Consider the following 26,454-nt stretch of genomic DNA (forward strand, 5'->3'; position numbering starts at 1 on the left):
AGGTGAAAGAAATTTGATCTTCAACGATAAACTTCAACTTAATGTTCAGAATATCGATGTGTCACTGAAATGCAAAATTTAGATGTTAAGCAAAGAGAATTTTCTTGGAAGATCAGTCGCTTGGGTTTGTATTGGTTCCAATTTCTACGGTGGTTGCTGCAAATGGTGGACTAAGTCAGGAGTTCTCACTCTCTTCAATAGACCTCTTCCATTCTCCAGCAGGTTTTGTCCAGTTATCGCTTGCTTACAATGGGCATTCACCTGATGTCATGGTGACTATCACATCTAGCACGACTCTAGTTTCTGTTATAACAGATGAGAGGTTGCTTGATTCAGACACCAACAATTCTGTTTCAAGTGATTACAGTAAGATGAAATTTTCAGATCTGCAAGTTTCTAACGAGAATGACCACATGGTTTCTGAGTATTTTGTTATGGCCCACAATAATTTGGATTCAGAGAGCTCTGAGCTTTGAGAGCTTTGCCATTTTGAGCAATGAGAATCATGTTGACTCTGATATTGGCAGCCATGAGATGCAGAAAAAAGCAGTGAAGTTAGCGACATGAGGAACAATTCTGCAGTTGGGTTGCCCAAGAACACCTTGGTTCAATGTGTTCAATATAAACCTTGAGCCAGAACAATCAATTGTGCAGTAGCAGATAGTTGATATGTACATGAAGAGTATGCAAGAATTCTGTTTGAGATTCATGGTGCTTTTCTGTTACTTGTGAAAACTTAAGCAGTTAAGAATAAATTAAATAAGCCCAAATTTGATGACAAACATGGTGCTTGAATCACAATCACTATTATGATGTTCATCAGGATCATCCTTATCCTGCTATTCATAAAGTGCTTTGACCATTTTTAATTAAGGCCAAACTAGCTTGAGAAAATATTGGTGTTGGGAAGAAGTAATCTTTGAAAGACTGCTATTACAGGATCACAGTTCATCTACTAGTGTGAGGAAAAATTGATTTGGTCACTGTTATATCACAATAATATTAGCAAAAAGATTTACTGAGAATTTGAAAATTTTGATTTTCTTGGGGAAATCACGATTCTTTTTAAATAGTAGAAAGATTAAATTTGAAAAGGTTGTAAGCTTCTTCTTTTTTGTCTATTGGCCTGATTAGCCCTATTTAATCTTCAATCGGCCTAATTCAAGCTGAATCGACCTTCTTTATTTTTTCTACACTTTTTTGTCTATTCATTCTGTTCAGAAACCAATTTAAACAACATTGGTTTATAGCAAAATGGATCTGATCCTTCTATGCTAGTATGGTATATGGCAAAATAGTTTATGAAGTTTAAGGCTTTGAGATAGATGATGAGACTTGGATCACCAACCATCAATGGGCTTTAACATGAAATGCTACTGCTTGGGCAAACCTTCTGCTCTCATCTTTTTTGCATATTTTGATAGGGTTGGCTGCCCCAACAATAAAATAAAGCAAGTGACTATGCCATTATCTTTGAGTATGATGTCATTTTCTTGGAGTTTCTGGGAACAAAAATTTGTTGCCCCCTTGAATATTGACTTAAATAATCGTGCATTGCCCATAATAGAGATGCAAATGGGTCACATCTTTTTTAATATTGATTGAGCCTTAACTTTTGCTTTGTGCCTAATACCTGACTGTCAATACCAAGTCTAGCGTGCTTAGCACAAGGCATGAAGTGGCTCGATTTTGCCCAACCTATGGATCACCTATTTTGCTTATCAAATCCCAATCTGATTGTTAATCGGATCATGCTTTAGTGAATCTGGAGTAATCAGATTTGGATTGAATCAGATATCTAACCCAAACCCAATCCATTGACATCCCCTAGGTTGAAAACCCAATCATTTGCATACCAAATCCCACCCATTAGTTTTTGTATGTTTTGGTACTTAAATCCAATTCAAGATCCATATTCGGGTCAAAAATTCATATTCAAGGTAAAAATCCATGATTTTAGACATAGTTTCCTAATTGGATTCATATCCAAGCTAAAATCTACAATAAACTTGTTAAAGTATGTAAACATGTAGATATATTGGGTCATATGATCCAAAACAAAGTAATCCGACCCAGCATCCATGATTTTAGACATACATTTTCATATGTTTCGGTATTTGAATCCAATTCAAGATCCATATTTGGATCAAAAATCCATATTCAAGGTAAAAAATTTGTGATTTTAGACATAGTTTCATAATTAGATCTATATCCAAGTTAAAAATCCATAATAAACTTGTTAAAACATGTAAAATGGTGTACGGCATACGATCCAAAATAAAGTAATCCGACCTATTATCCATTATTGTCCAAGTTGTCCGCACATCGTCATCAAACAACAGACATTTGGAACACAACATTTGAGTACAGTCCAAACAAACGTTGGACTTGGAACAGTTGTTACAGAACGAACAGAACCAATGTTCTGTTCCGTTCTTTTTGTTCAATTCGTCCAACCCTGGACAAGCCATCAAACATACCCTAATGATACAAGAAACATTTGAACAGACACTGATCTAGTCCAGTATAAATGTTATAACCTTCACATAGATATATTTTACTAATGATATAGAGTCGCTCCCAAAGATATATTTTACTAATGATATAGAGTCGCTCCCAAAGAAATATTTTTATTAATGGTCTTTTGATAATATCGTGATCGTTTATTTGCCTGGGTGAAAAAAATCCATATCTAAGATCACTACCAATGAACCCACGGAAAGCATTGCAATAAGAAATATCGCAATTTGAATGATTGGCTCTAACACATGCACACATACATACTACTCTAGACATAAAACTTGACCAAGACTACTTGGGAAACATGGAGCAATGGATGGTGAGTTTTTATCTAAGTGATTCTCTCTTGATATAAAATGAAACTTGACTGAATTTTCTCACAGAACTCTGACATAACCTTCTTATTCCACGTTAAAAATATAAACTTTTGATGATACATCTCTAATCCTGGAACTAACAAGAATTTTTTCGAAAAAAAAAATGCTAGCCGATTCACAATAGCAAGAAATACTATTGGTATACATCCCCCCCCCCCAAATAAAAATAAAATATAAAAAAAATACTAGAACCATGGGCTCAAAGAATGCTTAGCGGGTACGACTGAAAAAGGCAGCTCTTGTGGCTTGTGAAAGACCAATCTCTTTCTACCGTGACCTCAACATGGCATGGCCTGTGCTGCTCAAATGTGCAAAAAGCTTGTTTCTGCAGTATAACAAATGCAGGCAACAGAAAAATGAATACTAAAATTTCTCTGGAACAAAATCACATACAAGAGCAAGTGTTGACAAGTACCTTGAATCAAAATCCTGGCCGCATGTTCCACAGGCAAGGCTGGACAGTTTCGATGATCCCTGGTTCAAAGAAAATTCAGCAAGATCAGACAACTGTATGCATAATTGCACCACTAATCACCAATGAAAGGGCAGCTACATTATTTTCAACCTTTTCAAAATGTTACACAAGAGCAACTTTCAAAATAAACCAAAATGCTAAAATAAGAAACCAGAGCATATTCATTTATTGGAAACTGAAACTCATGTATAAAAGGCCAGTCTCGTAACATACTTTATCAAAACCAAAAGGAAGTAATGATCAGAATTCAGAATAACATGAAAATAAGAACAGTATAGTCTTCAACAATTAACAAACCTGATGGCCATAGAGAAACAGAAAAACAAAGGTATTTTCCTTCTCAAAATGACATGAAATCTCCATACCATCTGAAATTAACTTTCAAATACAAAGGTAGTACGTACCAAAACTAGCTCCTACACCCATGACTGGCAAAAAAAAGGATCTCATATAAACAAACAATAAAATACTAACTCATTTAATTGTGAATTAGAATCCAGACACAAAACATATCATGATCTTGAAAATAAAGCAAAGGATAGGTTATAGTAGATGTCTTTCTTTATCCAACGCAAATATACTTCCCATGCACGTACATAATTTTCCATAGTGAGTCCAAAACAATGCTGCTACACCTTTGCATTCATCTCATTTTTTTAGTTCTAAGAAAAGAAGATTGAAAAAGAAAAAACTGCATAAACTACTTACCTTCTGTTTTCTGCCTTTGGAAGAAGCCCTTTGCTTGACATTTGCATCATTTTGCCCAATTGATTTCTTTTCAGATGATTTTTTTGTGGAACTTCTATTTATCGCCTGTGAAGCATCACAATCATTAACACTGGCACCAGTATCCTTAACCGAGTTGGAGGATTCATCTTGCAAATTGGGCACTCTATCATCATTACAAACATCGTCAGATGCTGAAGTTCTCTTGTCATCAGCCCCATTAGTCTCCATTTCTGGAGTATCTGCAAGTCCATCCCTATCATTGAACTTTTGTGCCTTTTGATCATTTTTAGTACCACCCCTTTTCCTGGAAGCCCGAGAAGTCCGAACATTCACATGATCATCAGCTTCCTCGAAACTGGTCCTGTTATGATCTTCAGTATACGATGCACCCATCTCATACAAACGCCCATTTCTTCTCGTCTTCTGCTCCTTCACCATAGCCTCCAAGATGATCATCTCATCGTCGCTAACGCTCTCCATCCCACCCTTCTCTCCATCACCACCAAGGTTTGAATTCACGCTGTCCACTTCATCACTCTTATCATGATCCAGGCAGCCAACGTTTTGGCCACTCTCATCTTCACCATTCAAATTTTCTTCCCGAATGTTAACTGAATCCTCAAACTCTTCACACAAATCGTCATCAACTCCACCATCTGTGCCGGCATCCGACGGATCCCCAAGCTCCGCAATTTTCATCCGGTGCTTCTTCGATTGCTCGTGATTCTTCCATTGCTTATCCGATTTAAACTTTTTGCAGCAAACGATGCAGTAGAACTCCATAACCTCCTTCTTCGGCTCATCAAACGCATCATCGATCTCCTCCTCCTCTTCCTCTGCCACTTTCGCCCACTCGGGCTCTTCATACAGCATTGCCTTCTCCCTTCTCGCACTCTCGGCTTCCTTCTTCCGCAGAAGCTTCGCTTCCTCCCTCTTCCGATGCTCCAGATCCTTCTGCAACCTTCGCTCGATCACCCGTTTGTCCCGCTTCTTCACGAACTCCGCCAACCCGCGGACCATCTCGTTGTACTCCCTTCTCGCCTTCCTCCTCAGCTTGTTGTTCTCGTCCTCCGTCACCCGCCTGAGTTTTCGATTACGAGCGTCCGACGGCCGGTACTGGTCGACCCACGAGAAATCGAGCAACGTGGAGAATCCCATCCAGTAATCGTAGAAAGCGGAGACCTGAAAGTAATCGCTCTTGAGGTTCCCCATGGCGGGCGCCTCTCGGACCGAAACCCTCGCCCCGGAGGGATCAGCCGCCTGCGCGAAGGCCACCTCGCTGGAATAGACCCTAGCGAAGACGTCCCCGTAGACCTTGAAGAACCCTTTTCCGGCGTCTCCGAGGCCGGAGAAGGCCGAATTCGAGAAGTAGGGCCAGAGGTTCGGGGTGTCGATCGGGCACCAGGAGGAAGAGGAGGTGGTTTGGGGAGAGAGGATCTGGAGGCGGTGGGAATCGTACCAGGAGCGCTCGCGGGGGTCGGAGAGGACGTCGTAGGCGTGGCGGAGCTCCTGGAAGGCGGCCGTGGCGGACTCGGCGGAGGATTGGCGGAGCTTGTCGGGGTGGAGCTGGAGGGCGAGGCGCTTGTAGGCCGACCGGATCTCCTCCTGGGTGCAGCTGCGGGGCAGCCCAAGCACTTCGTACAGGCAACGCTTCGGCGGCGGATCCATTCCTCCTCCTCCCCCCTTTTTCCTTCCCCTTCTTCTTCTTCTTCTGCTAGGGTTTTTTCTGAAATCCCTAGAGAAGGGTCGTTGTTTTGTCAAGCAGGTTTGTTTGTCAAGTCTGCATCCGTCCGATTAATAGTAATCGGATCTGGGTCCAGTACTTTTTTCATAGAAAATCCGACTCAAATAACGCCAAAGGGTTTAGCGCGGTGGGATGGGTGCCTATCCACTAGGCAGGTGGTCTGGTTTCAATCCCATGGGTTTCACCCTATTCACAAGTCCAACTCGGATGCCATCATATTCGATTAGATATAATTTTGAATACATATGCACTGGACCTTGGTTGAAATCCGGCCATACACGCTGTCAACGGGTCCGATTTGTATCCAGTACCCAACCCGAACCTGAATTCCCGAGAATGGGCATGGAAAGTGCTGACTGGAGCAATATGTGGGCTGGGTTTGAGTCATGATTTTACCTGATGGAATTAAGTATATTATATATATATATATATAATAAAATTTTAAAATTATGTGGGTTCGGGTTTGAGATTCTCTTTGCGTGACCCAACAGAACTCGAACCCGATTATTAATTACATGGGGCATTTTCCGTACCCATACCTGAGAATTCAGGTTCGGGTTGGGTACTATACGGGCTGGGTTTGGGTCATGATTTTTGCTGGGTATCCGACTCGGCATTGCTTTTTTGTCAGGTACCTCACGGACTCAAGTATTATATATAATAAATTTCTAAAATTATGTAGGTTCCGGTTTGAGATTCTATTTGCCTGATCCGATAAAACCTGAACTTGAACCTCATTATTAATTATGAAAAAATGATTGTATTGTATGGATAATTCTAACCTGATTTCTTAAAAACCTTATAATTTATGATATTCTCAGGATGTCCAAAATCATAAATATCTGACATTGTTAAGACCTTTTTACCCTTCACAACTACGAATTGAGAACTTATTGCAATAAAATTATACTGCCTGTCGGCTAGGTTCAACCCCCACTTAAATCCAGAATCTCAGGTTTTTTTATGCGGACCTCACGAACTCACATAAATTTATTTACGAATTTTTGGTAAAACTAAAACCACCAAAATTGTAAATATCCTACGTTTTTGCATATCTTTAATGAAATCTTATAAATTTATGTGTAAAACTCCACTTACCACTAAATTTGCAAATATCCTACTGTTTTGCATATAATTTTCAAAATCCCATAAATTTATCTTTGAAACTCCACTTTCCACTAAATTCTCAAATACCTTACATTTTCGCATATACTTCCAAAAATCACATAAATTTATCTGTGAAACTTCACTAACCACTAAATTCGCAAATATCTTACGTATTCACATATACTACACGATCTCGCATAAAGTAATTTGTGAATTACCTTATATCGCAAATATCATACTTAAATATTTGCATAATTATGATAAATATGTGATATTTCTTGTTTTTTATGAAATATTTTCTCAAATCATATATAAACCCATTGTGATCCCCAACATGATTATTTTTGCATAATCTAGGGCTTCTTTTGTCTTTTGTCCCAAACCTGCTTTACTTCTCACAACTATTTTCGTTAACTATTTTCACCAACTATTTTTTATAACTATTCATAGGAGGCACTTCATTACTGTTGAACCATCAACGACGTGTTTTTTAGGTAAGCACAATGTTCCTTTTTGCTTAACGGCTGAATCAAATCATGTTTCCTTTTTTTTAAATAAAATGTATTTTCAATATTTTCGCTAAGCACAATGTTCTCTTTTTTTTTAAATGCTTTGTAAATTGCAAATAGTTTGTTTGGTTTTTGGAATGCTTGTTCAATACTCCATGTCTTGTTATCATAGAAAAAATTGAATCTATTTATTATTACAATATGACCAATATTAAGAGAACAACAAATGGGTCCACACCCACATCATCTTCTATTATTGTAACACAACAAAAAAAAACTAATAAAGAACTATGAACTGGGTTATACTAGTCATTTGAAAGCACAACTTAGTTTGCAAAAGTGGGTAGAGCGGGAGTCACATTCAAAGCCAAAAAATATGGGTGTTCGATGTTTTCCACAAAAAATGCACCCTCGAATCATATACAGTTGCGCTCAAACAGTGAGCTGAAAAAAAAAACTGAATTATCATACATTAAACAACTACAAATTTCAAAGTGGCCCACATCTAAGGCAGAATATGCAAAAAAAGTTTAGTTTGTAGGCACAATGTAACACTCTCAGATTTTTAACCACTTATAAAACACAGAGAAATTTAAAAGCTTTTTTTTTACTTAAATCATCTCCAACAAAAATATTTTTAACTTAGGTTCAAAACGTCATGCGATTTATATTCCACACAATAATGATTATATTGAATTTAATGTAGATAACCTTTTGCATTCAAAATACTGCAACATAACACTTTTAATATGTATCCACAATTCAGTGTTCGAGAAAGAAAATTGATTGGCTCTCGACACCGCCTTAACATCTTGCATCTGCTTCTCAATTATACATCACCTGAAAACCCATAAAAAAGGGTCAGGCTCATAAAAGCCTGATAGATCTACACCAGAACACGTAGTGAGTATACAAAGATAATACATATAGCACATTAATGATAACATAATTCGTTTAATCAGATATCCACGATATACATCAATCATGGTACACATATGTGATATATTTCAATCAGGAAAACATATTCATTTGAAAAGTAACTAAGTAAGCGTGATGTGTTATTCATTAACATATTTAACATGTTCAAACATAATCTTATGCTAGGGTCTATAGTTGATAAGGACATGAAACCTCAAGCACACATGCAGTATATCATACTAAATATTCGATCATAATCAACATGCATAATTACAACATATATCCTTAATCTGGTATATCAAAATTTACTTTCAGTATTTATCCTCAGAGATTCACCATATTTGAAAAATAAGTTTCATTCTGGATCACCTGGTCTTGGAAATATATAACCTCATATGAAGTATTCACACTAGTTGGATTATATGAATTTGGATCACAGGGATTTATTGTCCTAACAGGTTTTCTGATCTTAGACAATGCACCTCCTCACAGAGATTTACCATCCGAGTCAGATCAACCGATCTTGGTCATGCATACCCTCACAACGATTCCCTTTGGAATATTTCCTCAATGAATCTATTGTCATACATGCATAAACACAATTAACCTCTCACACGATCAATGGCTATCAACTCGGGTACTAGCATGTATACATTCAATTAACCAAACACAAGATTATTGGTCACCACTTTGAGGCATCAACACATATCAATTCAGATGATTATATACAAGGTCAAGAGCCACATGTATGGGCTCGATCAATAAGTTGATCATATATCAAAAGAAACTATCACATATCTCATTTTGATCGTGATGTAATTCAATCATTTGATACATGCATCACATCAAATATTATGTCATCTAGCAGTATATCATAACATCACATTTCATAATATTCATACATTCATAAATTGAACCTTGAAGCATGCACAAAAAAATCCAAAACATGTGTATTTGATATGTCAAATTATTTATATTTTATAACATGCGTATATAATTTCAAACATGTGTATTTAATTCCAAACATACGTATTTCACAATACAAGGCACCTAAACCTTAACACAAGCGAATATATACCTATATTTGTAAAATTATGCATGTGAATATATATATATATATATATATATAATTCATAAAATAATGCTTGTGAGCATCTATTTTACTTAATTTAAAACATGTATTACAATTACATAAATATCAGAGTTAGTATAAATTTACTCTACACTCGCATGCATTGAAATCTTTAGAACATGAAGCTCGCATATCTAATATCTAAAATACATACATTTATATGTATATATGCATCATTTACGTAGGTTTAACGTTCGAAACATATGCATAATTTTTTATGCTAACATGCACATATTAGAATCTTACAATCATATAAGTCAGCATATTTTTTCTATATCGAAATTTATGCAATTTTACAAGGACAAAAAATCTTGAAAATGGCAAGCTTCTTCAATAGTGAACTTCTATACTTGAAAGCTACCCCAATTTTATTGTAACACCCTTAAAATTTTAACTTTAATTATTGTTCAAATATTGAAATTTTGAGACCAATTTTTTTTTTATAAGTATAAGTAAATCAGATCTTATAATGCAGAAATGATTTTTAAAAACAGTTAAGACTTTAGGCAGGGTTACACTAACGATAACAATCAAATCAAAATGTATGAGACATCCATATTTCAAACCACGTACAATATGATTGAAATATGAAGAGTTTTAATTTTATTTCAAATTAGAATATAAAACAATAGTTCAGTCTCTACATGATCAAGTACTTAAAACAAAAAGATCATGTCTACCAAGATTGTAAGGTAAGAGTGGACCCTCGATGATGCAACTCGACTAGTCTTTCGCTTCAACTACTCATCATACTTTACCTGCATTACCTGTCTCCCATAAAACGGGGTCAGACTCGCTAAAGTCTAGTAGAGTAACCCAAACTCAAACTTAAAGAAACGATATCAAGCATCCAAAGGTAAAAACATGATATATTATTCATCAATCATCAAATGACAGACAAGGGGACAACATCTCATAAGTCATCCATTCAAGCATTTAAACATAAAGCATTTAAAAGCATTCCATCACTTAATATTTCATTCAACATGAACTCACATCATAAAGCGTAATTCATATGCATTCAAGACATATAAGTCATCGGTTGAATATATACATGCATCTAAGACATTCAGGTCATTGCATCATTTTTATATGCATTCATAATTCTTATAAACAATACGCCAAATCATATTTGACCATCCAACATGAAAAATATGAATATACTTTTTAAGTAATTTAGTTAGATATTCATTATACACATCAATCATGATACATAAGTATGATATATTCACTCAGACAATCATAATACAATCATTTGCAATGAAACTATATAGGCGTAAAGTATCATTTACCTAATAAGTCAATTTAGTCATTTGTAGGCGTGATAGATCATTTACCTATATGCTAACATAAGTGTCACAATCATAACCTCATATCAAAATCTAAAATCAATAAGGATCTGATTCTCACATCTGAGTTCAACATATAATCATGCTACAACAAAAAAGCTAAATCTATAGACTCATAATTGACGATCTCAACCAACCCAGAAGATTATCATAATTCATCATAGCATTTCATTTAATCATATAAATATTCACAAAATTCATGTCAGATCGCTTGGTCTGAGAAATATACAACCTCATAAGAAGTTACCGCCTTAGACGAATGGTTTGTCTGGTCTTGGATAATGCATTTCCTCATAGGAATATACCATCTTCGTGGGCTACCGGCTCTTGGGCAATGTACTTTCTCATAGAGACTTACCGCTCTAGCCGGATTACCTGATCTCGTCATGCATACTCTCACAGAGAATCCTTTGAAAGCAGTTTCTCAACGGGTACCATATCCAGTGAAAACCATTGTCATACATGCATCAATACAATTGACCACTTTCAGGGTCAATAGCCATCAACATGGGCACAAGCATGTATACAATCAATGAGCATCACATCATACATCACTTCATATGTATTAAAATTATAAAATCACACATTTAATCAATAAGGTTTCATGAACCATAGTTCACTATTGAACTTAAATATTTATCGCATGCATTCATAATTTCACATCACGTGGTGTTTAAATCATATCATATAAAAGCATATTATCCTTCGCATCATATCATTGTCATAAGGAATATTGTATTTTGTAAATTGAATCTCGAAGCATGCGTAAACAAAACATGAGTTCTATGCATGTGGTGTGAGTTTTATGAAAACCCTTTTTAAAACAATATTTTTAATGAAAATCCAGTGAAAGCCAGACACCAAAAATATAAAAACCGGCTCGCACAAGTGGTGGAGTCCGGGTCGATCTCAGGAAACGGAAAATACTTCGTATTCAAACACACAATCTAACTACTCTTTATTGCCAAAATAAAAAGACTTAATTAAATAATTAACTACGAGAGTACGGCCCTACGCAGAGGGCTTAAACAAAATAAATAAATGGTTTTATTACAGACCCAATTAATAAAATAAAATAAAACCCTAATCTAAAAAGAAAAGAAAGGCTTCAGTGCTTCGAGTCTTCTTGTCCCTTCTTGAAGTAATGTATGTTTTCTTGCACTTTTGCTTCTCTGAGGGCTCTCTGAGGACCTTTCTGAGGGTCAAAATTGCTTCTATCGCACGTCCCAGCGCTTCCCTGCAAAACACAAAAATAAAACACAAGCAGTACTACGAAAACTATACAAGAAATTAATAGCTAATGATTAAAAATATTCAGCAAAAGCACGATTTGAATTAACTAAACTAAACTAAACATGAACTAACTACGAACTAACTTGTAACAACCTATACTAATTGACGAAATAGCATAACAATTTACTAATTAATCAAGAATTCAACATCTACCCAACTAATGACTAACATCTAGCTAATTCAAGAAATCGAGAATTCAAGAAACTAAAGTAAACTAACACCGATTAAGAAAGTACTCCACTGAACTCAAAAATTAATCCAATCAATCCATTAATCTAATATCAACAAGCTATTAAAAGTAAGCAGGACTTAAGCAACAAAATTTACGAGAAAACAATGTGAATCGGCTGGCAAGCGTTAATTAACACAAATTACTAAACTATATGCAAGACTAATGGCTATCAATCAACAAAATAAAACTTGTTGTACGGATGCTAAATCTGAAACTACGACTAGCTATGTAATATTATTAATCACTAACTACTTACTTGAATGAAAACAAGAATTAGCTACCTTAAATTAGCCTAAGCTAATTACCCTAATTAAACTAAGTTAATGACATTCAAATAGGAATAGCACTAAACTAATTGCTGAAAAGGAAAGCATAGTCCACATGACAGTTTAGAAGACAAAGATTAACTAATACTACACTACAATGGACTCACGGCTAAAGACATTAGACTATACTATACTATGTAATAGGAAAACTAGTTAGAAACATAGACTTCTATGTGCTGAGTGACAAAACTAAGGAACACACGATATAAGGTTAAAAGGAAGTGTTGAAATAACCAACTCAAACAATATAATATTACCCAAAAAAAAACGACTAACATTAATTTCTAACCAACGACTATGCTGTTGAATAAACCAAAACGCTGGTGCATCAAACCGACTGAATAAAGATTGATAACCTAAGCAATTAACAGATCTAATTAACTATTGTAAAACCTGACGCTAATGAAGAACACTAATCTATAAAAACGCTGATTGCATAAAAATTGCTGATAAATAAAATATTTATTTCAACTGATAATTGTATGCACACCGACTAACAACTCAACATATGCCAATTACTAATATTCTAATGACTGACGACTAACTCTTGCTGAAAACATGCTGATCCATCAAAACACATAGATTGTTAACGTATGATTGAATAGACTAAACACACTAAATAAACACAACGTTGAATCTCAAAAGAACAAAATAAATGCAGAACCTATGAACCAACAAAACATAGAGCCTATGGTACCAGCAAAGACAATAATGAACTAAACTCAAATACGTGAAAAGAGAGGGGAGCAGAAGAAAGGATTACCGAGTGGCCCGGCTGGAGTGGTTGCGAAGAGAGTGGTCTCTCCCCATGAAATCAACATGCTGCCTTTTTGTGTGCTGGAAAAATAGAAGAGACTACGAACTGGATGGTGGAGAGAGAGAGAGAGAGAGCTTCAAAGTGGGCTGCGTGAATTCCAAAGTGAGAGACCCCCTTTTTTCTGCTGTAGAAGACTACTTATAATATTAAAATAGGGTAAAGCAAATTTTTCAAAACCAGTCCCACACTTTTCAATAGTTTTCAAAAAGACCCACTTTAGTAAAACCTATTTTATTGTCTAAAATGAAAACTTCCTAAACTAATTAAAAATTACAAATTAGCTAATACAAACCTAAGCTAACTAAACTACCCTTAAGAAAATCTAAATCTAATAAAAATACTAAAACCGTAGAGAAAACGTTGAAAACTCGATTTTCTGCTAAAATTTGATTCAATGCGATTTCTCAGAACTAACAATAAAAATGGTTTTTTTAGAGCGATTTTAACACGGATCATGCATAAATAATAATTAATAAAATGCAAATATTATGCATGATCAGCATGCATATGTGAACATGCATATTTCATAATACGAAGCAATTAAACCTCAACATACGTAACTTATACTTAGTTTGAGTTATGCACACAGGATAAAAGTTATATATACATTATTTCACCACATAAATCAATATATCACCTTAAATTAGGGGTGGCAATTTCTGACATGACCCGCCAACCCGCCTCTTAGGTGGGTTCGGGTTGGGCTTAAGCCAACCCGTTTAATAAACGGGTCGACCCGCGTAACCCGTTTATTAAACAGGTCGGGTTCGGGTTGGGGGTATGCCAACCCGCCAACCCGGCTGACCCGTTTAATAAACGGGTTAGGCGGGTGGGTCAACCCACCAACCCATCTGCCTGACCCGCCAACCCGACCCGTCAACCCGTCAACCCGACTTGCCAACCTGCCAACCCGATCCGTCAACCCGCCAACCCGACCCGCCAACCTGAAAACCCGTTTACCCGACCCAACCCATTTATTAAATGGGTTGGCGGGTCGTGTCGGGTTACCCGTTTATTAAACGGGTCGGGTTCGTGTTTGCCACAGCCGACCCGTTTAATAAACGGGTCGGGTTCGGGTTGAGGTATGCTGACACGCCAACCCGCCAACCCGACCCGATTGCCACCCCTACCTTAAATATAATTGCATAAGAAAGGTATGTCAAGATCTTATTGACCATCTCAGCGTACATTATATGCACATGTTTCTCAAGCAAACAAGACATACGAGTCCAAAATAATTTATAACATTCACATGCATTCTTTCATAAGAATAAATGAGTCCATCATATGATAAAACAATATATATAGCATTCACAGTATGCAGCGAACATGACTTACACGCATTCATAGAAGTTGTATGTACACCATGTATCAGATTCATGCAAACATACAAAACAATATAGTATGTGCAAACCAATGTATGATGGCACACATTACGTACATATTATACATTCAAAGTGTACGGGCATTCAAACCTACACACAGGTGTACCTGCATCAAATACACTCCATATTCTGCTAATTACAATAATGACAAGCATGATCTCTGAACTATAATCACAAGAGTCCTAGATATTCACAACTAAGTGAAGTGTGTGAGCATAAAGGTGTTGCATATAATAAAATAAATTATTGTGGGATGCATTTTCATCACGTACTTACCACGGACATTTACCCAATTTGTATTTCGCATTGCATTGCAATCAATGCACACTCGCTTATAGTCGTTTTGATACTTAGCATAAGTATCACATTTTTGATATATCCTGCACTCAAATTAGTTAAACATATAGGGCAACTTATGCATACATAACAACCTTAGATATCCACAACTAAGTATTGTGTGTACACATAACTTGTATTTGCAATTCATTTAATTATTTAGCGCAACACCATGCTTACACAATTAGTACATAAACATGCTCTCTACAAGTTCAGTTAAGGTATCTTACCTTAATAATGTGAATAATGAATTGAAACCCAAAAGATTGAGAGGTTTTAAAATCCGCAGAGACTGCTACCTAAGCAATACAACGAACCATTCGTGTGTGATCGCAAATGCCAAAAATGCCAATTATACCAAGATTAGCCAAAAATAGAAAATTACCCTATAAACCATTATCAAGAGCCACATAACACACAAATACACTCCAATAATTTATAAACTCCATCAAAAATATATTTAAATATAATATATATAGTGATTTATAGCTCAAAATAGTCCTATAAATGTAAATTATGCCTTGATTGACTAGAAATGAACAAATGAACATGTAATATATCAATAAATGAAATTCAAAAGCTAGAAACACATTTCTAATTTGGACATAAAAATGAGTCCTTTATTTATTAATAATCCTAAAAAATTATGGGTTTTACATTCATGAATTTAAAGAGAACCTAATTAGAGGCCACTCCCAAAATCATGATAAGAAGAAACTCTTTTACTCCAAGAAAATCTACAGAAAGGTGTGATCTTTGCAAAAAATTTCCTTTCTTTTTAGGAAGGAAAAACTCTCGCAAGGTCCACCTGACCTTTGGAAAAAGATTTTGAAATAACTCACCCCTGTTTTGAAATTTATATGAAAATAGGGAGACGAGACTTGCTCGTCGGTACGAGGTTCAACAATTTCTGGCACCTTTATCAGGGGTAATTGAACCAAAGATTGAATATTATGCCTTTAACTTGTTCAAATTTGCCTAAGAAATTATTTTAAGTCCTAAATGCAAATAGAATCATGCTTGTGTTATGATTTTGAACTTGAAAACATGTATGCTTTTAGAAATACTTCAAAAAATTAGATTTTCCAAGTGTTTTTTGAAATGGATTTGAAAATATCCTTTACGAAATAGAAGAATTGAACTTGAATTGAAAAACTGAAATTGAGTTTGAATTAAAATTTTGAAGTTGAATTGAATTTAAATTTTGAATTGAAAACTTGAAGTTCGAATTGAACACTTGAAGTTGAATTGGATTTGTGTTTGAAATTGCAAAATGAAATTGAAAGTTTGAAATTGGATTTCAAATTAAATTTGAAAATCTGAATTGATTGAAAATCGAATTTGGAATTGATTTTTTAATTGGATTTAGAAATTGAATTTGGAATTTTAAAATTGAATTTGGAATTAAGAAATCAGAATTTAGGAATTAAAGTTGAACTTTTGAATTGAAATTGAAGAATTAAAATCTAAAATTGAAAATATAATAGAATTTTAAAATTAAATTGAAAAACTAAAAATTGAAATTGAAATTGAAATTAGAATTTAGAATTGGAAATTCAAATGAAATTTGAAATTCAATTTGGAATTAAAATCGAGAACTAAAATAAAATTCAAAATTAAGAATTAAAATATAAAAATGGAAATTTTGAAATTGATATTTGAATTTGGAATGAAAATAAAATTGATATTTGAAGTTAAAATAGAATTCAAAATTGAAATTTGAAAATAGAAAATTTAAAATTGAAATTGAAATAAAAATCAAAATTTGGAACTTGAATGGGAAATTGAAATTAATATTTGAAATTGAGATAGAATTTAAAAAGGTTTTAAAAATTGAAAAAATAAATATTTTGAAAAGAAATTTAAAAATATTTGGAATTTGAAAATGAATTTGAAAATGTCTTGAATTTATAAATGATTTTGAATTTCGAAAATGAATATGGAAAATAACTTTGATTTTTTAGAATAGAAAATTGAAAATGACTTTGAATTTTAAAATGAAAAATTATTTTTGAAAATTATTTAAAAAATCAATTGAAAAATTGAAACTAACTTGAATAATAAAAAAAATGATGCAATTCTATCTTAAATGATGAATATGCTATTTTTGAAAAAAAAAATTTAAAGAAAATTTTATACTTTATAGAATTAAAACAAGATTAATTTACATATATTCACAATTAGAGCCACAAATATACTTTAAATTAATATTTATTTAAAATTTTAATAAAAAAAGGAAAAAAAAGAAATTTTTTCCTTTATAGATTTAAAAAAAATTTAATTTTTAATATATTCATGACTAGGGCCATAAATAGATTTTGAATTAATCTTTATTTTAATTCAAATAAAAGAAGAAAAAAGAATTAGTTTTGAAAGAAATGATGATTTTTTAAAATGACCTAAAAGTGTAGATTGAATTTTTATTTAATAAAGAATAATAATTCTAAGTATTATTTATATTCTGACTAGGGTTGTAAATATGAACTTTACTTAGTTTTATTTATTCTTTATTAAATGGTGCACATGTCATTCATGTTTTTCATAGTGTATTAAAAATTAAAGAAAAATAAAATACAATAAATCAATTATGAAATTAATCTATATGCTCATTCATTCTAAACTAAGCATAAAATAAAATTCTCATTAACAGAATTATTGCAACACTTAAATTACTTACAATAATTGAAAGGAAAGAAAATGAAAGAAAATCCTGCAAAATGAGCAAACATGTTAGAAATGTAGGCATTTATGGATTTTTTTCAATTATTAAAAAATTAAAGAAAATATTCAAATTAGCCTTTTATGCTTCCAAAAAATAAGAAAAATCAAAATAAAATGCAAATGATGCATGGCCTTTGCAAAAGCATTTTGAAATATGTTTTTGGAGTTTTAAATTTTCAAAATTAGGGTTTTAAACATGTAAATTCATTTAAAAACTTGAAGTTAAAATAAATTTATCTTTGAAATTAAGGTTTTAATGAAAATACATTGAAAATGATTGAAATAAAAAGCTAATAAACTCCAAAAATTTGTTTAAAATGAAGTTAAGGCATTCTAACTTGATAAAATTCATTCTCAATTCATGAAATACACAAATTATGTTTGAAAATTGAATTTAAAAGTGTTAAAATGCCCAATTCAACTTCATTTTAACAAAGCAATGCATTTGGCAAAATTGGTTTTTGAAAAAAAATATAATGGACGAAGGGTCAAATGACCTTAGAAATTTATAAAATTTGATGTGGATAAACTAGACTCAAAATAGAAGAAAACCTTTTTTACAGATTTTGAAAATGAGTTTTCATTAGAGAGAGCTGTTGTAAACAGTTTGAAATAAAATTTTAAGTAATGCTTAATGAGGCTAAATGATAGGGTTCTGATTTTTTATCGGAATCAAATATGAAAAATCTATAAAAATTGCTAAAAAATTGCAGAGACAAACTAAACATGCAAAGGAGAAAGATCCAATTTACAGATATAGAAAATGATCTTCCATTGGGGAGATTCAATCCAATCAATGTGACCAAAAAACTGTAAAAGCATGTGAAAGAAAATCTACAGGGTTCTAGTTTTTTATTTGAATGATAGATGAAAAATTGATGAAAGTTTATGAAAATTGTCATGCATAAACTAGACATTCTAAGGAGAAATCTCTTTTTTACATATTTGAAAAACAATCTCTCATTAGGGAGATATGAATGCAACAAGTTGATCTTGGGTTTGAGCAACGCCTGGGATTGCAAACAGATAAGGTCTCAACTTAAAATACAAAAGAAATATAAATCCTTCATAGAATTGATGAAACTTTACAGAGATAAAATAAACATTTAGATGAAAAAAATACCATTTAAAGATCACAAAAATGATCTTCCATCAGAGAGATATGACTCTGACAAAATGGGCTAAAAACTAGACCATAAAAGTGACACACTATAACAAGGTTGCGGTTTTTAATCAAAATTGGGCATGAAAACACCATAAAAATTGATAAAAATTGGCATGGACAAGCTAGATTCAATGCTGGATACATCCATTTTTATAGATGTGAGAAATCATCTCTGGTTAGGGAGAAATTACTCCAAGTTGATCTAGTTTTAGAGAAAATCCGGATGACCCAAAATGATAGGGTAAGAAGGGAAAATTAAGTCCAAGATATGTGGGACCCTTCAAGATTCTGGAACAGATAGGAGAAACAGCATATCGAGTCGCTTTACCTCCCCAGTATGCGCAAATACATAATGTGTTTCACGTTTCAATATTGCAGAAATATCTACATGATATGTCTCATGTTATTAAGTATGAGGATGTAAATATAAAGGAAGACCTGACAATGGACGAAAAGTCGGTCGAAATATTGGAAATAAGCGAGCGAGCCTTACGATCTAATGTTATTTCTTTCATCAAGGTGAGGTGGCAACATCATGGTATAGAGGAAAGCACGTGGGAGCCTGAAGCTAGTATGAGGGAGAAGTATCCCAATCTGTTTGAGTAAAGTTTTGTTTTCTTTTAGGTAAATTTCGAGGACAAAAATTTTTTTTTTAGGGGGAGAGGATGTAATAACTACGAAAAAAATAGGGAGATTTGGGTCTTGGATCCCTTCACTGGATCCAAATGGAGTAGGCAATAGGGTACAAACTAAATGGGTTGGGTCGAATCCACTGTGGACCCAAATGGATCCACTTAAGGATTTGCCCAAGTGGTGTCATTTCGAACCCACGTCATGGAGGGTCTGCCGGTTTGAATGGGTTCATAACCTATTACAAACCCGGAACCACTTTAGAGTAGATCAGGTACTGTGGGTTATCGGGTTCGGACCCAGACCCGCTTTCCTTTTTATTTAAAACTCGAGCATTAGAATCGTGCCTAGGGCACGATTCTTGCCCAAGAGTGCAGATAGCAAGATCAGGGGAGGGGAGGGGAGGGGTTACAGGAGGTAATCGACTCTCCCGGATCATCGAAGACAGGTGATCGTCGCTATAAAAGAGGTAGGTGGAGGAGGTTGTGCTCTCGCGTCTCTCTCCTCTCATATCCCTTTTTTCGTCTCCCGCCTCTCATCCCTCTTTTCTTTGCAGTATCAGAGTTTGCAGCAAGAAGCACGGTCTTGGAGGCACCTGAGATCGGTCGTCAGCCTCTTTCTTCTCCATTTGTCGCCAGAATTAGGTGGGATTTTGCTCTGATATTGTAGAGTATCGATTGATTCGATGTGAGATCGGGTCGGCAAAGGGGCACCCGATGGCTGTCCATGTTTCTGGGTTTCTTTCTACCCTGCTTGCCAAAAAAAAACCACCCTGAGGGCTGGAGATTCTTGCCAAGAGTCGCGATGGTCATGAGAGAAAGGGTTAGGGATTCTGAGCGGATGATTCCCAAAATGATCCAACCAGGGGTCTGGCTGGCCAAGCCCTAAATCTTCAAATCATAACGTTTTGGGGGTTTTGCTTGATCCTATTTACTTTCTTGATAGGATTTATTTTTCTCGGTCAGATTGATTTTTCTTGCTCATAGTTGATTTTGTGATGAATAGCATTTTTTGATCGTGCATCCGATTTTAATCTGTAATTGTCTAAGTTTTATTGTTCATCTAACTTCAAATGATAATCAATTGGTAATGATAAACCACTGTATAAGTTTTTCTTTTTTGTTCATCTATTGTTCTTGACAATCCAAAAGTAACGATAGCTCCAAACTTTGGGGTTGTATAATATATATATATATATATATATATATATATATATATATATATATAATACAGACTTCTCCAACACCCTTTCATGATTGACTAGTTGTGTCGGCATCATGTCAACACAGACTGTTGGATATTGTTCCGACATTTTTGAACTATGAATGGTTGTATCGAATCTTTTATTTTTGATTTGCTGAAGATGTTGATTTCCTGTTAACACGCAAGGGTAGCTTCAGAATGAGTTTCTTTTCCTATCCGTTAGTGGCTAATTCTGTCAGTTTACCTTAGGCGTATGTAGTGAATTATGTCAGTCCATGAGTGACCTGAATATTGGTACATTTGGAGCCATTATCACATCTCATCTTAATTCGTTCATGACTGATTATTGAATCTGGCTGAAGAAGTAACCCTTACCAAATGTGTTATCTGTTTTCTTTAAAAATGCGTTTGATAAGCTACTGCACCCCTATGCATGAAATGTTATATTTCTTTTCAATTCCACTGAGGTGTGTTTCTGAACTGATTCTGTGTTTAACTGCATTCTATATTGAACAATTGTCAGCAAAAAGTAGTTTACCACAAATTTCAGAATAGCTTAATTGTTATTTTTGAAAAGATATTTAGCTGGAAACAAATTGGTTAGAACAAAATCTGAAGGTATATAATACTTTTGTTAACAGAGCAATTGGGTCATATTTATCAGATAGATACCTATGATGGGTACTCATGTTTAGTATATGGTGAACAATGAACATATTACATGACAAGGAAATTTTGGACTCAATGAATGAGTGTGTGAAGGGTTGAGTGTAACCGAGCACTGCGAGTGAGAATGGAAAATCATTATGGAAAAAAACACAATGGTGTGGGTGTGTGCATGTGAATTATTAAGAATGGGGTCTAATGCTATGGCAGTGAATAGAAGTTGGGAAATGTCCTGAACTTCGAAAAATAACTAAATGAATGAAACCCAATTACTCAGTTTGGGACTTACCTTGGAGAGGGTAGGTGGTACAAGACTTCGAGGACAAGTATTTGGTGTCGAGCGTGAAGCGGCTTGTTGATCTCCGTCCTTGGAGTTAGGGATCAGGACTACTTATGTGTCCTAGATGGTAGTTCCACGTCTTCTGCAGAAGTTAGGGATGCATCCTATTTTGAGTTGAGCCCTTGGGAGATTCTCTCGACTATTGGTCGCTTCTTTGGGGATTCAGTTTTCGTTAGAATGTTCGGGTTAATAAAATACCTGAAATAATATACCCCCGAATGTTCTCTTCTGAGATGGTCACTTGTGCCCGTATGAACCCACAGGATAAGATAATTAAACATCATTTAGAAGAGTTAGGCGTCACAACCAGTGGAGACACTAGAGAGATATATGTAAGTTTTATTTCAGATGCTTTATATTATCAACTTGTAAACTAGTAAATTTCTTACTTTGTGGATACGAGGTAATTAAATTGTTATCTGAAAGTGTACATGTTATTACATTGACTATGGCATATCTCACATGCTTATTAATGTGGCATAATTGTTATTGGTATATAACTAGTCACCTGCTCATGTACATGAATTTAGATCTTTGTTACATAGTGCTTACCTGTCTTGATGGACACTAAAGCTCAACCATGACACTCATACCATACACTCGATTTCATGATATACTTGCACTATTAGTACAGATATCTTGCTTAGACGTGGTAGTCTAATTCCTATCTTTTTAACATTCTCAGGTCATGAGTAGTCACCACAAGCAGTTATAGAAGAGGTTTCGATATTTGTTTGATCTACTGGTTCCCTGACCGACTTGTAACTGATATGTCATCATGGATTCGTTCTTTATAAATGTACTTTTGTAAAGTTTCATTAACCAAAGTGGAATAAAGGATGTGTGGACTATTGAAGATCTTTTTACATGTATCGTTCCATTCACTTAACTATGAGATATAAAATGATTCCGTTGTATGTATAAAAAAAATCCTTGTGTTTTTAGGTTAAGTTTTTGGGGCGTTACAGTTCGAATCCTAATTTTTTGAGGGTCAAACCAACTCAGAATGATCTGATTTTTGGTGGAGATCCCGAAAACATATGAATGAAGATACAAGAAAAAATCAAATCAAAATAAGGCCTAATTATAAATAAATTGATGAAATAAAAATAGATCAGAATGAAAAATAGCATCTAAACATGATTGAGTAGAATAAAACCCCATTAATGAATTGAACTAAGGATCAAACATGAGATCTGTCATTTCAAATCATGGAAGATGATAAAAATGATGCAAAAATATAATAAAAATATCTAGGAATGAAATTGAAAGCATTGGAGCATAAATTGAAGTTGATTTAGCCTATTGAATGTGAGATTTGATCTATTAAAGATCAAATCTCAATTCTAAATGGCTAGAATGAAAATGCACAAATAAATAACAATTTGAATGGATCAAAAGGCATAAAAGCAAAATTACAACAGAAATAAAGCAAATCTACATTTTTATTTATTGAATTGAAAGAAAATTGCTAGAAGAGAAGTTTAGAAAAAAAAAGGAAAGAAAAAAATAGAAAATAGGAGAGAGAGGGCCTACCTGGGGATGGAGGAGGGGCTTCTTCTTTCTTCACTTCAACCACCAAACACTAAGCCAAAGAAGAGGAGGAATGCTTGAGAGAGGGAGCCCTTTTCTTCTTGAAAAACTCGCCCCCCATGGGGGCTATTTATAAAGACAAGTAGGGGTATTATGGGCATAGTATTTAAGATATTTTTGGGGGCCTTAGGGCTGAGGTGGCCAACCCCATGTGGGAATTCTTAGTTTATTATATGGGCAAAAATGCCCTTTGTCAAAAATCTTGACACATGACAACTTTTTGCAAGAGGGTGCCCATGTGTGTCATTTCAAAAATTCTCAAATGTGTAGTTTGGGCACTTAGTTAAAATTTTGACACATGGTATTACTTTGCAAGTGATGATCATGTGGGTTTTTAAAAGAACAAATGGGTTTTTAAAGGTATATTCAAAAAATGATTTTGATTTTGGAATTTGAATTTTGAAAATACCAAGTGGCGCCCCTCTTTGAAAACATTATTTTTTCTTTTTTATTTTAAAATTCAGATAAAAAAGGAAATGAAATATGAGAAATAAAAAAAAGAAATTTAAAAATAATTGGATTCAAAATCCCATTTTTATTTTTGAAATCCAAAATTGGGTAAAAATTGGATCCTGGTTGAATTTTGAGAATTTTTTGCAAAAATATTGAATTTGGATTTGAAATTCAAGGATTATTTTTGAAATTGAGGATAAAAATTGGATCTTGATTTTGAACTTGAAATCCTCAAATCAATTTTGAATAAAAAAATAGATTTTAAAACTGGATCTGGATCCATTTTGATATTTTGAAATCCAAATTGAATTATGAACTGGATCCAGGGTGTTTTTTAAAATATTTTTGCAAAATGATGGATTTGGATTTGAATTTCAAGAATTGATTTTGAAATTATGATAAAAATTAAATTTTGAAAAGGATTTGGATCCAAGGTTTTGAAAAGGATTGGATCTGAATCTCGATTTGAAGGAAATTTGGTTCAAAATGAGAATCAAACCCTAAATATGGATTTCTAAAGAATTTGAAATTGAAAAACCCCAAATTCATAATAAAATTTAGGATTTTGGGTTTGAATCTAGGATCCAGTTCAGAGAATGGAATTGAATCTTGGATCTGGTTCAGAATCCAAGAAGTAAAAAATGGATCTCAGATGTTAGATGAATCTAAGTTCAAAAATTAATTTGATTAACCTTCTGAATGGATCAAAAAGTGGATCCAGACTGAAATGGATCTGAGATGATTAATTGGATCCTAGATATCCGATGGTATATTCCAGGTTAAATGAATAAATTGGACTCTGGATATGGATTTCTGAATGAATCAGATGAAAAATCCAGGTCTGGGATAAAAATTGAACACCAGATTTGGCATTGGATCCACTATTCGAATTGAAATGAATTGGATCTTGGATATTGATGAAATATTAGATGAAGGAATTGATCCGAGTCCGAATTTAGGGCTTGTCCCAGTTCAAAAATTATTGGAAACGATGTTCTGAAGAAATTTTTATTTTTGGGTTTTCACCCTGTAGGGGCAGAAACATAGTACTAAACTGGTTTAAACTAATTTTAACTGGACTGGATTGGAATAAACTAAATTTGAAGCCAGTTATACTCAGATAAACTAAATCTGAAGCTAGAACACTAGCTCAACCGACTGGGGCTAGCTCAATTTGGACTGAACTGAGCTAAAATAAGCTAAAATGAAGGTCTGATTGTGAAAAAGTGACTTTAGACATGAACTGGACCATTCAAACTCTTGATGAACTCATGTTAGACTCTTGAGAATAGGATCTACTAGATTCGGCTGACTTGGGGACAATCTGGCTAAAATTCGAGCTAAAAATGAGCTTATTTTGCGAGAAATGAACTAATTTTAGCTGAAATAGTTAGAAATAATCAGGATTCGCTCATCATGAGCTCAAAGGAGCTAGAAATGACTGGCATTCTAACTCTTTTGAACTTAGAATATGCTTGGCTATGATGGACAGACAAAAGGGCTAAAGATGATTCAAGGGCAAAATGGTAATTTTATTATCAACAACGAGGTAAACTGGTCTCTAGACTGGGATAAACCTAGGGGTGAGACTCGGCACTACCCTGCAAAGGATTTGGCATATGCGAAAGGAGAAGTCCAGAATGGACCTGAAAATTTTGGGGTGTTTACAAAAGAGAGGAGCGAAAAAGAAATAGGGAGAGAGAACATAAGAGTGAGAGACAGAATTAACAAGGAGAGTATTTATACAGAGAAATACAAAGTGGTGAGTGTGAATGTGATGTGAGATGAGTGATGTGAGAGGGAGGTAGGTGAGGAATTTAAGAGATTTGTTTGGTGAGGGATTAGAAATAAGGAATATGATGTGTGAGGGATGTGATGGTTTGGGTTTTAGGTCCTTGAATCCAAACTCAAATCCATTACTCATTTTATTCTCTAGATCCAAATAGGGATCCAAATAGGGATCCAAACACAATTTAGTTTTAATTTTGATGAGATCTACCAAGTAAATCCATTCTCAATCAAGTGTGTTAATCTATTTGGGTCTCCTAGATCCAGATAAGGATCCAAACACATCGATTAAAAAATTTTATTTTGGGTGAGTTGACTCATGTAGATCTATTAAGATCCAAACTTAAATAACTTTTGGATCTATTGGATCTGATGTGTTCCAATTGAATATTTCAAATTTAGAATTTTATAGGTGGATTTTGATCAGATATTTACTAAGATCCAAACCTGAATCCTTCTTTCGATTTCATAAATCTAAATCAATAGTTGGATAATTTAGATACAATCTATTTTAAATCTCTAAACAAATTATTTAATTTGTTAATTAAATATAACTGACGAATAATAGCTAATTAATTAGCCCAAAATAGCAAATTAAACTGAATGCCAGAATAATTTTCTTTTTAATTACTTTAAAATTTTAAAA

At 34.1% G+C, this 26,454-nt stretch overlaps 1 protein-coding gene across 1 annotated transcript; it reads right to left on the minus strand.

Moving 5' to 3' along the window:
- Positions 1-2,892: 2,892 nt before the first annotated feature.
- On the minus strand, positions 2,893-5,805 carry LOC149818828 (DNAJ heat shock N-terminal domain-containing protein). Its single transcript, XM_089984992.1, has 3 exons — positions 4,081-5,805; positions 3,313-3,371; positions 2,893-3,222 (listed from the first exon to the last, which is right to left on the minus strand). Exons 1-3 carry the CDS (start codon positions 5,767-5,769, stop codon positions 3,165-3,167), a joined length of 1,806 nt encoding a protein of 601 aa, XP_089841118.1. The 5' UTR covers positions 5,770-5,805; the 3' UTR covers positions 2,893-3,164.
- Between the last annotated feature and the right edge of the window lie 20,649 nt (positions 5,806-26,454).

Source organism: Nuphar pumila, chromosome 13 (genome assembly GCF_984573655.1).
Source record: "Nuphar pumila chromosome 13, dmNupPumi1.hap1.1, whole genome shotgun sequence".
Classification (NCBI taxonomy): Eukaryota; Viridiplantae; Streptophyta; class Magnoliopsida; order Nymphaeales; family Nymphaeaceae; genus Nuphar; species Nuphar pumila.

Excerpts from the sequence above, each read along its gene's own strand:
- LOC149818828 (XM_089984992.1), bottom strand. The coding sequence starts at position 5,769 with ATGGATCCGCCGCCGAAGCGTTGCCTGTACGAAGTGCTTGGGCTGCCC. Across the intron at positions 3,372-4,080 it reads CCAAAGGCAGAAAACAGAAG|GGATCATCGAAACTGTCCAG; the intron begins GTAAGTAGTTTA and ends TCTTTGAACCAG. Across the intron at positions 3,223-3,312 it reads GGCCAGGATTTTGATTCAAG|AAACAAGCTTTTTGCACATT; the intron begins GTACTTGTCAAC and ends GTTATACTGCAG.